General features: G+C 40.6%; 1 protein-coding gene across 9 annotated transcripts in view; it reads left to right on the plus strand.

Annotated features, from left to right (window-relative positions):
• ADAM22 (ADAM metallopeptidase domain 22) overlaps positions 1-13,810 on the plus strand; it is a 462,480-nt gene that overhangs the window by 417,252 nt on the left and 31,418 nt on the right. For 4 of the 9 annotated variants that reach the window (XM_077490872.1, XM_077490873.1, XM_077490875.1 and 1 more), the window contains one exon: positions 1,469-1,535. In XM_077490872.1, coding sequence (XP_077346998.1) covers positions 1,469-1,535 — 67 coding nt within the window. Of the gene's footprint in view, positions 1-1,468; positions 1,540-9,145; positions 9,233-13,810 lie in introns of those variants that run through there. The other 5 variants (XM_077490871.1, XM_077490874.1, XM_077490876.1 and 2 more) reach the window with 2 other exon arrangements.

Genomic DNA, 13,810 nt, shown 5'->3' on the forward strand with positions numbered 1-13,810 from the left:
CCTATAGGTAAAAGTTCTAGAGGAACGTTTACTTCCTCTTTAATTAAAGCACAATGAGATGCCTGGCAGCCTTCTCCGTATAACTATATTACTGATAATATTCTTTAAGGATATTCTTTCATCAGAAAGTATTTAGCCCCAGTATTCTCATTTAGTAGATATAAAGTAGAATTCTTTTAACAATCTAGATTTCTACATCAAACTGAGCAGTGGAAATAGCAACAAAATGATAACTCTGTGCTAATAAGAGAGTACTTCTAGAAAATGTGCATTGAAAAGTTATCCAATTCAAACAAGAAATAAGTTCTCATATACATGCACAGACAAGGTCCATGTGCCTGAATGTCATCAACTACAAACAGACCATAAATCAAGATGTTAGCTCTATATATTAATTGGAAGGGTCCCCACCTCATTGTTTCCATGCAGCCACATGCAATGTTGCAGCTGTATCATCTTTAAAAAAAGCATGCAACAAATGGCTTCATGCTGTAATGCCAACTTAGTATACACCCAAGGAAGTCAGGCAACCAATGCATATTGAGAGACTTGACTGTCTTTTTTCATAGATTTAGGCTGGGTTCACACCATCGCCGCATCCGTCGCACAGTAGGGGTCCGGTGCGTGCTGGTCCACCGTTGCAGGTCCAATTTCAGCCCAAATTCGCACCTGAAACGGACCAAAAAAGCACACATTTTCCATGTAAAATTCACCAGACCTGCTGCGGAGATATGTGAACCGGCTCCATAGAGAGCCAGTCACATTCTCCTTCTATGCAAATTGGATGCGGAAAAACCCAGCCTTAGCCCTCATTCACACTGAAACCAGGTTTGAAATCGTGCGAGTTCAGGGACGATTTCAAACCTGCATTTCAGTGGGAGTTCAGGGACGATTTGAAAGACATCTGTGTGGGTTCATGCATAGATGTCTATTGAAATCTCCCCCAAAGTTGCCAAAGTAGTGCAGGAACTTCTTTTGGAAATCAGTGTGGTGCTGCAAAGTTGGCACTGCACCGATTGGGACAGTGCCATTGCCGGTAACAGGCTGAGATTTGACATGCGATTTGACATGTAAAATCACGCCAATGCAAATGGGGAATTAATCACAGACCTGAAACAAAATCGTGCTTACTATGTACTGCAAGAGAGAGACAAAAGAGTCAGAATTCCGCATCTCTGTACTTGCTCCAGATCAGATATTTTGACATGAAGCCAAAGCATCAGAAAGGCAACCAGACAACCAGCATTCTCAAAAGGAATGGTCGACAATGACCATCTCCAATATTGTCTTATCCTCTTCCTTTAATGGTATTGCTCTAAAAGCATACCAGTACTCAGCGGTAGTGGTGCATAGTAGTAAAAGGGGAACAGGACAGGAGTTCTTATATCAGACACTTTGAGAAATTAGAATCATATTTTCATCTGTATATGGCAAGTCACCAACCAAGTTTGTTCATTTTGTCTTCCAGGAAACATAAGCAGCAGCAGGAAAAAGCTTCGAGGAAAGCGATTCAGACCCCGCTCCAACTCCACTGAGTAAGAACCTACATCATGAATAGATCATGCTATGTAAAACCCAGCAAGCTAGCCTTTGTTTCAAATTTAGGCAATTCGTGGCTTGCTAACTGTTGTAGAACTGCAAATCCCAGCAAGCGTGGCAAGCTTGCTAGAACTTGTAGCTGTGCATCATCTAGTGCTGCAGGATGCCTAATTGTCATTTGAATTGAAGCTCGCTTTATGCACACACAGCTTAGGACAAATGGTCACAATATGTTCCATCTGTCATCTACTTCAGCGCATGCAGTTCACGCTAACCAGTTCTATTCACTGAGATTTAGTCTGAGATAGGGTATATGTTATTTTATTCATGTATGTTAATGTTCTACATAGGTCCGTCCTGTCAATCAGTGATTTTGTGACAGGTTAGGACCATTAAACTGAAAACAATGACTGATGTTTTGTGAAAGAGCAGCTAATAAACCGTCATGCCTAAGGGGCCTGTTATTAGAATGATCAAGTTGAACTTATAACTTTTGCCAGTTTTTTTAGCAAATTTAAAGATCAAAGATTAAAAATCTGCTTTATTAGACAGTCTGTAGGCTGGCAAACTACAAAAAAAAAAAAAAAATACCCTGAAACATGTTTATTAAAAGTTAAAGGAAAAGTAAGGCCATAGCTTTTTTTGGCTATACTTCTCCTATGGGTCACAGGAGTGCAGTTAGTTATGCACTCCTGTAATCCGATTTCAGCCGACAGTGGGCTGACGTCACAGAGCTGGTCCAGGATCGGGAAAGATCCCGACTGTAACCGTCAGCTGGCTCAGCCTCGCAGCTAACCAATGAGAGCATGAGCCAGCTGCTCCCGTCCCCTACACAGCCCAGTGCTCCAATGAGTGCTGGAGGAGCAGAGCAGAGAGCGAGATGACTCACAGTCACCAGATCCCTGCAGGTTGAGGCCCGAGGGCTGAGCGATCAGAGGTGCATGATCACTCAGTTCTCGGTCTTAAAGGCAGTGGGGGACAGCTGCAGCTGGGATCGGTGCTACAGCCATCTAGGTGAGTGTGTGTGCGTATATATATATATTTATTTATATATATATATATATATATATATATATATATATTTTTTTTTATATATATATATATATATATATATATATATATATATATATATATATATATATATATATATATATATAATTTTTTTTTTATTATTATTATTCCCAAACTTCTCTTTTAAGAAAAGATGCAATAAAAGGTGAAAAATGGTGACTTGTAACAAAACTGGAAAGCTACAACATAACTGACAAACTACACCATAAATAGCAAACTAGAGCAAAATCAGTAAAATAAACATTATCAGCAAACTAGAACAAAATAAACTTGCAACATAGCTATTGAACAAGGACAAACCTGGTACATTTCAACACAATGGTTGAACAGGAAAAAACAAACTACAATATAACTGGTGAACCAGAACAAATCAAGCAAACCAAACAAAATTGGCAAATTATACAAAACAAGAAAGCTAGAACAAAACCAACCAGCTACAATATCATTGGTGAATTAAACCAAAGCCGACAAACTAAAACATGAGTGGTGAAGATGAAAACAATTGGCAGATAACAACATACTGTAACTAGTAAACAAGGGCAAAAGCAATAAACTACAAAATGACTAATAAACTTGAGCAAACCTAGTAAATGACACCATAGCAGCCAAACTAGAATAAAACCAACAAACTAGAAAATAACTGGCGATCCAGAACAAAACAGGCAAACCATACCATAACTAGCAATCTAGAACAAAACCAGGAAACTACACCATAACTAGCAGGCTAGAACAAAGCCAAAAAAATATAATATAACTAATGAGGTGGATAAAAATAGGCAACCTAGAACATAACCAAGGCTAAGACAAAACCTACAACCTATACCATAACTACTGAACTAGAGTAAAACAGGCAAGCTAGAACAAAGATAGCAAACTACAGCAAAACTAGGAAATTTGAAGCCCAGTAAACTACAGTATAATGAAATGGGCAAACTACAGCTAATAAATGAGAAAACACTGGTAAACTACCACATAATTCTCAAACTAGAACTTTGTGAAGTACAACACAATTGGTGAGTTAGATTTTGTCAAACAAATATAAAGATGGCGCACTTGAAAAACCAGCATTAAACATAAAAGAAGAAGGGAGAAACTTGATTGGAATAATAGGATATGATATAGGAATGATGTGTTCAGATGTTTAGAGGTGTACTAAATGGAATTATTTGGGTTCTCCTATTTTCGTTATGTTGCAGTAGCATATGAAAACAGTTACAAATAGTGAAATCTACAAATGGGGAATTTATAAATGGAAATAAGAAACCTTGTGGTTAAAATAATTTTCTTAAAAAATAAATTTCATATCTATATAAAAGTCCCTACACCTGTACATAGCATGCACTATTTGAAGTGTATGTTTTGCTGTGCTGCCTATTCTATGTTAGGTGCCATGTTAGGCTACAGTAGTCTGAAGGTGATGGTTGGTATCTATTAGGGGATTGCTCAGAAAGAAGTGAATGAATGAATGAATGAATGAGTGACTTGTATATTCATTCAATCATTCATCCATTTAGAAAGAAGTCAGCTACATTCTGACCACTGGACTTGTTCTGTAATGTTAAGTACATTTTTATGTCCACTTAGATAACTCAATCGCCTTAATCCAAACACATGCAAAGTAACTTGGTAAAGTTCAGTGTAGTGAGGATTGGAAAGATCTGTACCATAAGGAGACAAAGCAACCTCTCAAATAACGGATGGCCTAACATACAAGGGTCAAATATGTACCATTTAGCCAATAAAGTACATATTAACGTTTTACAAAAAAAATCAACTGCCTTCTTAGTGTGGTATGGTCCATTCAAGTCTCTGAGGCATTAATAAGCAGGTGTTGGCAGCCCAAAACTAGATTTTTACTATCTGCAGACACCACAGGGAAACACAGCCATTGTAGAAGGCTAAGTATTCACCATAGTGGGGGTAAATTTACTGCTGTGTGTATTAAGGGGGCTAAGGAGGAGGCTAAGGGAATCTGTTGCGCTTTAAACCTAATAAATGACTGTGAAATTACCAAGTTATAATATTTACACCCAATAGATACAACTATGTTTTTATTTCACTAAATGGCCAAGAATGTCTAGATCCCTGAAAACCATGTCTATTTGAGCTTGTTGAACATCCCATTTCAAGAACAATGGGCATTAAAATTGAATTTCTACCTTCCTTTGTGGCTATAACAGCCTCCACTTTTTGGGAAATCTTTCCACAAAATGTTGGAGTGTGTCTGTGGGAATTTGCACCCATTCAGCCAAAAAAAACATTTTTGAGGTTAGATACTTACAGTGGTGTGAAAAAGTGTTTGCCCCCTTCCTCATTTCCTGTTCCTTTGCATGTTTGTCACACTTAAGTGTTTCGGAACATCAAACCAATTTAAACAATAGTCAAGGACAACACAAGTAAACACAAAATGCAATTTGTAAATGAAGGTGTTTATTATTAAAGGTGAAAAAAATCCAAACCATCATGGCCCTGTGTGAAAAAGTGATTGCCCCCTAAACCTAATAACTGGTTGGGCCACCCTTAGCAGCAACAACTGCAACCAAGCGTTTGCGATAACGTGCAATGAGGCTTTTACAGTGTCCTGGAGGAATTTTGGCCCACTCATCTTTGCAGAATTGTCCTAATTCAGTTACATTAGAGGGTTTTCGAGCATGAACGGCCTTTTTAAGGTCATACCACAACATCTCAATAGGATTCAGGTCAGGACTTTGGCTAGGCCACTCCAAAGTCTTCATTTTGTTTTTCTTCAGCCATTCGGTGGTGGACTTGCTGGTGTGTTTAGGATCATTGTCCTGCTGCAGAACCCAAGTTCGTTTCAGCTTGAGTACACGAACAGATGGTCGGACATTCTCCTTCAGGATCTCTTGGTAGACAGCAGAATTCATAGTTCTTTTTATCACGGCAAGTCTTCCAGGTCCTGAAGCAGCAAAACAGCCCCAGACCATCACACTACCACCACCATATTTTACTGTTGGTATAATGTTCTTTTTATGAAATGCAGTGTTCCTTCTACGCCAGATATACTTGGACACACACCTTCCAAAGAGTTCCACTTTTGTCTCATCGGTCCACAGAATGTTGTCCCAAAAGTCTTGGGGATCATCAATATGTGTTGTGGAAAAATTGAGACGAGCTTTGATGTTCTTTTTGCTCAGCAGTGGTTTTCTCCTTGGAACTCTGCCATGCAGGCCATTTTTCCCCAGTCTTTTCCTGATGGTGGAGGCATGAACGCTGACCTTAACTGAGGCAAGTGAGGCCTGCAGTTCCTTGGACGTTGTTGTGGGGTCTTTTGTGACCTCTTGGATGAGTCGTCGCTGCGCTCTTGGGGTAATTTTGGGCGGCCGGCCACTCCTGGGAAGGTTCACCACTGTTCCATGTCTTCGCCATTTGTGGATAATGGCTCTCACTGTGGTTCGCTGGATTCCCAAAGCTTTGGAAATGGCTTTATAACCCTTTCCAGACTGATAGATCTCAATTACTTTCTTTCTCAATTGTTCCTGAATTTCTTTGGGTCTCGGCATGATGTGTAGCTTTTAAGGATCTTCTAGTGGACCTTACTGTGTCAAGCAGCTCCTATTTAAGTGATGCCTTGATTGTGAACAGGTGTGGCAATAATCAGGCCTGGGTGTGGCTAGAGAAATTGAACTCAGGTGTGGACAACCACAGTTATAGTATGTTTTAACAAGGGGGGCAATCACTTTTTCACACAGGGCCATGATGGTTTGGATTTTTTTCACCTTTAATAATAAACACCTTCATTTACAAATTGCATTTTGTGTTTACTTGTGTTGTCCTTGACTATTGTTTAAATTGGTTTGATGTTCCGAAACACTTAAGTGTGACAAACACGCAAAGGAACAGGAAATGAGGAAGGGGGCAAACACTTTTTCACACCACTGTATGTGGGAGTAGGGTCAAGGTCATGTTGAGGCGTTATTCCCTTGGTCCGGCTCTTTGGCATGCTGCCAGCACAGAGTAACCGTGACCGTTCTAATCACACATACATAATAATAAAATGCTATTTTTTTACTTATTATATAGCCTGACTGCAAAGAAACAAGTATAATAACCCTACCCAGTCCAATTTCATGTTTTATAACTTTTATTTTTTTTTACAAAAAAACTGAGAACCCCTTTAATTTCTTTTAAGTACAGTATTGGTCGTCTTTGGGACCAACCAATTCATGGGGGTCAATTTACTAAAACTGGAGAGTTCAAAATCTGGCGCAACTGTGCATAGAAGCCAATCGGCTTCCAGGATTTATTGTTTAATTGAACAAGCTGTAGTTAGAAGCATGTGTTTGTATTTTCTTGGATCTATCACCTGAATAGGTATATAGTTTAAGGTATTATTTTCTAACTTCAATCAGATGCAGGCTACTATTGCTTCTAGCTGATTTCTCCCTGTAAACATGTACAAATTATTTAATCACCCAATATCCAAAACTCCTCTCTTCAATTTCCTTTAGTCTGTTGTTAGAAACTGTAGGTTTAAAACCGAACTCTGGAATATGAAGCACTATCCTTGCAGTGGGGCTCCCCCCACACTATGCCTACTAATAGGCGGCCACCCCCCTCCCCCTCCAGCAAGGTATACTCACCAATCCATGATCTCTCACCACATTCCTGCTGCAGGAGTATACCCTGGGTAAGATGGGAGATGGTGTCATAACCTAACCGAGTGGATTCCATTACTGCCCCTTCTCATGTGACAGAGGCCTAATTATTGACAGCTCAGGCTTGAATACTGTCAGGTGGGGGAGGTCACATACCTTTGCATACCCAGACCCTCTACTCATGTAGAGCAATAGAGCAAGGGTCCTTTCACACGGGGCGGATCAGTTCTGATCCGCCCCGTGGATGTCCGTTTGCTCAGCGGGGATCACTCCGCCGATCCCCGCTGAGCAGGGAGATGACAGGTCTGTCTCTGCACACTGCGCAGGGACGGACCTGTCACAGCGCCGCTCTCCCCTATGGGAGATCGGATGACGACGGACCGCAGTGCCCGTCGTCATCCGATCCGATCCGCAGACGGATGGAAAAATAGCTTTTTCCTCCGTCACACTTTTTCGGATCGGAGCGGGTCGGATGTCAGCGGACATGTCACCGCTGACATCCGACGCTCCATAGAGCTCTATGGAGCACCCGTTCAGGTCCGCCTGAAAAACTGACAGGCGGGCCTGAACGGCACGTTGGTGTGAAAGAGGCCCAAGGGTTAAGACTGTGCTGGGAAACAGCAGAGAAATGCAGATTGATGAGTGGAGGGTAGGATATCAGCCAATATGTTTTAGTTATAGATAGAGTAAGAAAGGGTTAAAGCCCCTGCCACATTTTTACTGCGGTCTATGTCCCCAATGGGGACATTCAACTTCTTTCTTTGTCCTGGTGACCACTGTCATTCTGTCACTGTGAGGAAAAATCCAAAATGTGTTTTCATTAGACCAGTAGAAGGAAATCTTCAGTTGGGTTCACTTGTGCTACTGACAGATGTCTAAGAGGGGGTATACGTTATTGTAGATATCTTTTATCTCACTTCCTGTTGGATCTCAGAGAACAAAAGTAAAGGAAAAGCTTTCAAGATGTTTCAAAAAAGGAATAGACAACCAAATCTTAAGGAAAATCGTACAGTGCCACATCCCAGAACAACTATCCAAGACACATTCAGGAGCCAACCGATTCCAGCAATAAGGGAGTTTAAAGGCTCCATACTAGAGGCAGCATTATCACAATTAAAAAGTATAAAAATAAAAACTTTATTAATTACAATCTGGTAATAAAACTGTATTGGTATTCTTCCGCAATTTTCGCAAACATCATAAAAAATAATGCAAATGCTAAAAAGATTTAATCATAGTCCATATAGCTTGACCCGCTGCTTTTTCAGGGACCAAAGGCGACAATATCACATTTCAGTATGTATTATTGTCGTTCTATTGTATGTTTTATGATGATTGTGAAAATTGTGGAAGCATACCACTACAACTGGTTATTTTATTAACATATTTTAAATAATAAAATATCTATTTTTATACTTCTTAATTGTGCTAATGCTGCCTCTAGTATGGAGCCTTTAAAGTCCCTTATGGGTGGAATTGGTTGGTTCCTGAATGTGTCTTTCAAGATGTTGACAGCAGTGTTAAGCATTATCTACTCGGTCTAAAAAAAGGAAAAAGTCTTGACTTTAGATATATTTGAAAGGAAAACAGGAGTTTCATTTCATAGTTGCATCAAAAGTTGTGCAGAACATATACTTCTTTCCAGAGACAACTTAGTTGGAAACTAAATATTAATGCAGCTGCAGCAGAGCCCCTTTAAGCACCTGTACCACGTTTCCTAATATTTTTCCACTGTATATTACCCTAGCACTTTTCTATCCTGAATGCTGCTTTGCTTGCTTGTTTTTAATTTTATTGTGTTCATTCTCTCTTTATAATCATTTTCATTTCCCTTTCTTTCTGATCCAAGCCTGTGTTGTATTATTAGACTGTATACCCTGCTTTCTCTGTTCTTCTGTCCCTCCTGTCGCTTTCTGCAGGTATTTTAACCCCTCCTACAAAAGACAACATTATGTAGCTATATGGGTAGAAGATGTGAATAAAAACACAGATGGACCATACATTAGGTATTATGTAATGTGACGCTTGAGACATGTCGCCATAAAGTGTTATGGTGGAGCTTGAGATATATACATGACAAGGTGGATATATACAAATAGTCTATGTGTATATATCCTAAGTTCTCTGTTAATGTATATATCTGTTAGTGTGAGAGTGTCAACTTTATCTTAAAGGAGAAAACAATCCCCAAAAATGTTTCTAAACCCAAGAACAAAAAAAAATAAAAACATATATAATAGACTATATTGCAGCTTACTAGTCCTTAGTTGTGGTGGCTGTAGTCGTTTTCTTTTTTTCAGGATTTTTGCCTTTATTTTCACCTGGTAATCCTGCCATTAACACATGCCCTATCTTAGGGTGACAACTCTCACTCTCTGGACAGTCTCTATGGAAGAGCAAAGATGCCACCCCAGAGTGCTCACTTCTGAATTGGGTCTGATGTGATAGAAGAGAACCATGAAGGGTAGATAGAACTGCTTGATATTTCAGTGCAGCACAAAAAGGGTGGAAAGGAAGTTATGCACTCACTGTATTTATGTCAGGATCCATAGGTATTTTTTCACATATAACATACAGTACACTACTGTGCTAAAGTTTTAGGTAGTTGTGAAAAAATGCTGTAAATTGGGAATGCTTTTAGAAATATAAATGTTAATAGTTTATTTTTATCAATTAACAAAATGGAAAGTAAGTGAACAGAAGAGAAATCCAAGTCAAATCAATATTTGGTGTGACCACCCTTTGCCTTTAAAACAACATCAATTCTTCTAGGAACACTTGCACACAGTTTTTGATGGAACTCGGCAGGTAAGTTATTCCAAACATCTTGGAGAACTAACCACAGCTATTCTGTGGAAATAGGCTGCCTCAAATCCTTCTGTCTCTTCATGTAATCCCATACAGACTCAATGATGTTGAGATCAGGGCTCTGTGGGGGCCAAAGCATCACTTTCAGGACTCCTTTTTCTTCTTTATGCTGAAGATAGTTCTTAAAGAGGGATTCCGCCCAAAAAAAAATATTAAAAGCCAGCAGCTATAAATACTACAGCTGCTGACTTTTAATAAATGGACACTCACCTGTCCCGGGTTCCAGCGATGCCGGCAGCCGAGGCCGATCGACCGCTCGGGCCTCGGCTGCTGCCGCCACCATTCGAGGTGAGGAAATCAGGAAGTAAAGCGAATCGGCTTCACTTCCCGGTTCCCTACTGCGCATGCGCGAGCCGCGCCGCGCAATAGGAGATCTCCGCGCTGTCACTGGGACCTGTGTGTGTCCCAGCAGACAGCGCGGCAGGGCAGGAAATGGCGTAGACTCCCGTGGGAGTCTATGCCTGGAAGTGGGTGAAAATACCTGTCTTTGACAGGTATCTCCACCCCCCTGAAAGGTGTCAATTGTGACACCGGAGGGGGGGGGGGTTCCGATCAGCGGAGGTTCCACTTTAGGGTGGAATCCCGCTTTAATGACATTGGCTGTATGTTTGGGGTTGTTGTCCTGCTGCATAATACATTTGGGGCCAATCACACGCCTCCCTGTTGGTATGGCATGATGGATAAGTATCTGCCTGTATATCTAAGCATTGAGGACATCATTAATCCTGACCAAATCTCCAACTCCATTTGCAGAAATGCAGCCCCATACTTGCTAGGAACCTCCACCATGCTTCACAGTTGCCTGCAGACACTTATTGTACTGCTCTCCAGCCATTCAACAACATACTGCCTCCTGCTACAGCCAAATATTGAAAACATTTTTTTTTTTGTAAATTTTTTATTGGGTTATTTCAATACAGAGAACAGAACAGGTTAAAATGAAAAATATATAATTGCATAATTCCCAAATACGGTATCAATTCAGTGGAAAGGATAGGTATAGGGGAGAATAGATGGGTGGGGGGATAGGGAGAAAGAATGGAAGAAAGAAAGACGTTAGTATGGTTGACTGTAATTAAAGTAGTATTGGGTTAGTTCAGTCACAGAAAGTACACTCATCATGTTATGTATCATACAATCTATAGGAGTGGAAGCTTCCTAACTTATACTATAGTGAAAACTGTCATATATATAGTATAATTCTTTAAACAAAACATGCAACGTTAATAATTGGAAGTGTTCTTCCTAGATCAGGGGGCTGTGGTTAATGAATCGTTCTGGACACAAATATTGAACATTTTGACTGATCAGTCGAGAGCACCTGCATTTTTCTGCGCCCCAGTTCCTATGTTTTTGTGCATAGTTGAGTCCATTAGCCTTGTTTCCAAGTCCTATGTCCTCAATGCAGGCATACATTTCTCCATTATGCCATACCATCAGGGAGGCGTGTCATTGGCTCCAAATTTATTCTGCAGCAAGAGAACGACCCTTAACATACAGCCAATGTCATTAAGAACTATCTTCAGTGTAAAGAAGAACAAGAAGTCCTGGAAGTGATGGTGTGGCTACCGCAGAGCCCTGATCTCATCATCCAGTCTGTCTGGGATTACATAAAGAGACAGAAGGATCTCAGGCAACCTACATCCACAGGAAATCTGTGGTTAGTTCTCCAAGATGTTTGGAACAGCCTACTGCCAAGTTCCTTAAAAAAACTGTGTGCAAGTATACCTAGAAGAATTGATGCTGTTTTGAAGGCAAAGGGTGGTCACACCAAATATTGATTTGGTTTGGATTTCTCTTCTGTTCATTTACTTTGATCATGTTAATTGATAAAATAAACTATTAACACTATGGTTTCTGAAAGCATTCTTAATGTAGAGCATTTTTTCACACCTTTTTACTCAATTCATACTTATTTTGGTTCATTTATTTTGATTATATGGATTGTGTGATATACTTACGTTAAAGGGATAAGTGTACCTGTTTTTTATTTATTTTTTTAATACGTTTTGTATTCCGACTTTACCTGGTGCAGCTGTCTGTTGATCCGAGCGCAGGTTTTCACATCCCTGTTTCTTTACATTTTTTCACACCTGCCTAAAACTTTTTCACAGTACTGTATATAACAGAATGCTTTCCATTGTTTATACACCCATGCAAGGGCCCTGTTTGCCTGCATGGCGATGCACAGGTGTTTTGTGCATCCCTGTGCAGGTAGTCCCATGCATGTTAGGAGGGAAACAATGGCTGCATGGACACAGCTGCTGCTCCCAATTTGATAACCGCGCGGGTGCGGGTGCAGGTACATGGCCCCAAACACACACACTGCCTGCTTTTGGGGCTGTGCACCCCCATGGCTGTCAAATTGGGAGCAGCACCTTTTGTCCATGCAGCTGTAGTACTCCTGTATGAACGAGGCCTTAGAGTCGGTTCACACTGAGGCAGCACGACTTGCAGCGCGACTGCCTCAGGCGACCTGCATCCGACTTCAGAGGCGGCTTGCAAAATGACTTATGTATAGAAGTCAATGCAAGTCTCCTGAAGTCGCCCCAAAAGTAGTACAGGAACCTTTTTCTAAGTCGGAGCGACTTGTGTCGCTCCTATTAGAACGGTTCCATTGCACAGAATGGGACGCGACTTGTCAGGCGGCTAAGTCACCTGACGAGTCGGCCCTGTGTGAAGAGTTTACACACGCTTTAATATGAGGTTGTATGCATTTGACATTTCTTTTTTAATGGCAGTATCTGTGCTAAAGGTCACAATCCAGTACTCTGACCATGTCTAGAATGGACATTTGGCAGGGACTGCTGATGTAAATGCAAAGTCTGTAATGGCTAGTTTGTTGTCAGCTACACAAAGATATACCATAGGATGTAGTCATACAGGATCATTTTTCTACAGAGAAAAAAAATGGAAATTTCTACTTTTCTGCTAGACTGGAATCTTCCTGTGAAATAGATGGCTCCTCACAGTATCCTAGTGAGAAACATATTTATAACTTTCTTTTGGGGATACATTTTTCTTTTAATAGATAGCATTCTTTTTGGACTTCTCTTGCTTCTTGTGGTTCGGCTTCTTATGTAGACATAGTTATGATGCTGTTGTAGTGAAACTCCAGCCAAAAGTTCTTGTAGCTTGAATATAGTGGGGAAGGAGTAAGACCTCTGTTGCTGGGGAGATTACTGTACCCCTTACTTCCTGTCCCAGTGACTTTTCAGAGTATTTTGCACAGGAAGTATGGGGAAATCTCCCCAAAGGGGATGCACACAGCAATATAACACGAGAGAGGTTTTAATTCTTCCTTATGTAAAGAGTTTTGCTTTAAATTGGGGTATCTCTGCATGCTGCCTCTCACTACTGATAGCTGCCAGTGTCTGTACAAACTTTATATCTATTGCATGCCTAGTCTAAACACACATTATTTATATTTTCACCATCCATCTGCAATGTTTACTTTACTCATGCAGACGCATGGGCATGAGTTGTCTGGTCTGGTCTACAAACCATATGCAAGCTGAAATCCCCAAATTATACAGCACGAGGATTCTCAGTCCCCCTTAAAATTGGTCAGGCATGGCTCTGATGCATGACCAATAACATCACTGAGAGTGGACCCCTCCTCATGTCATCACTTCTGGTGGCCATCGTGAGTTTTCCTGCATAATGTCAACCAGCATAGGTCACCAGAAGACTTCACTTGCTTACCATAAGGCTTT

This window comes from Lithobates pipiens, unplaced genomic scaffold, assembly GCF_037356315.1.
Source record: "Lithobates pipiens isolate NorthernLeopardFrog02 unplaced genomic scaffold, aLitPip1_a1.2 Scaffold_19, whole genome shotgun sequence".
NCBI classification, from domain to species: Eukaryota; Metazoa; Chordata; class Amphibia; order Anura; family Ranidae; genus Lithobates; species Lithobates pipiens.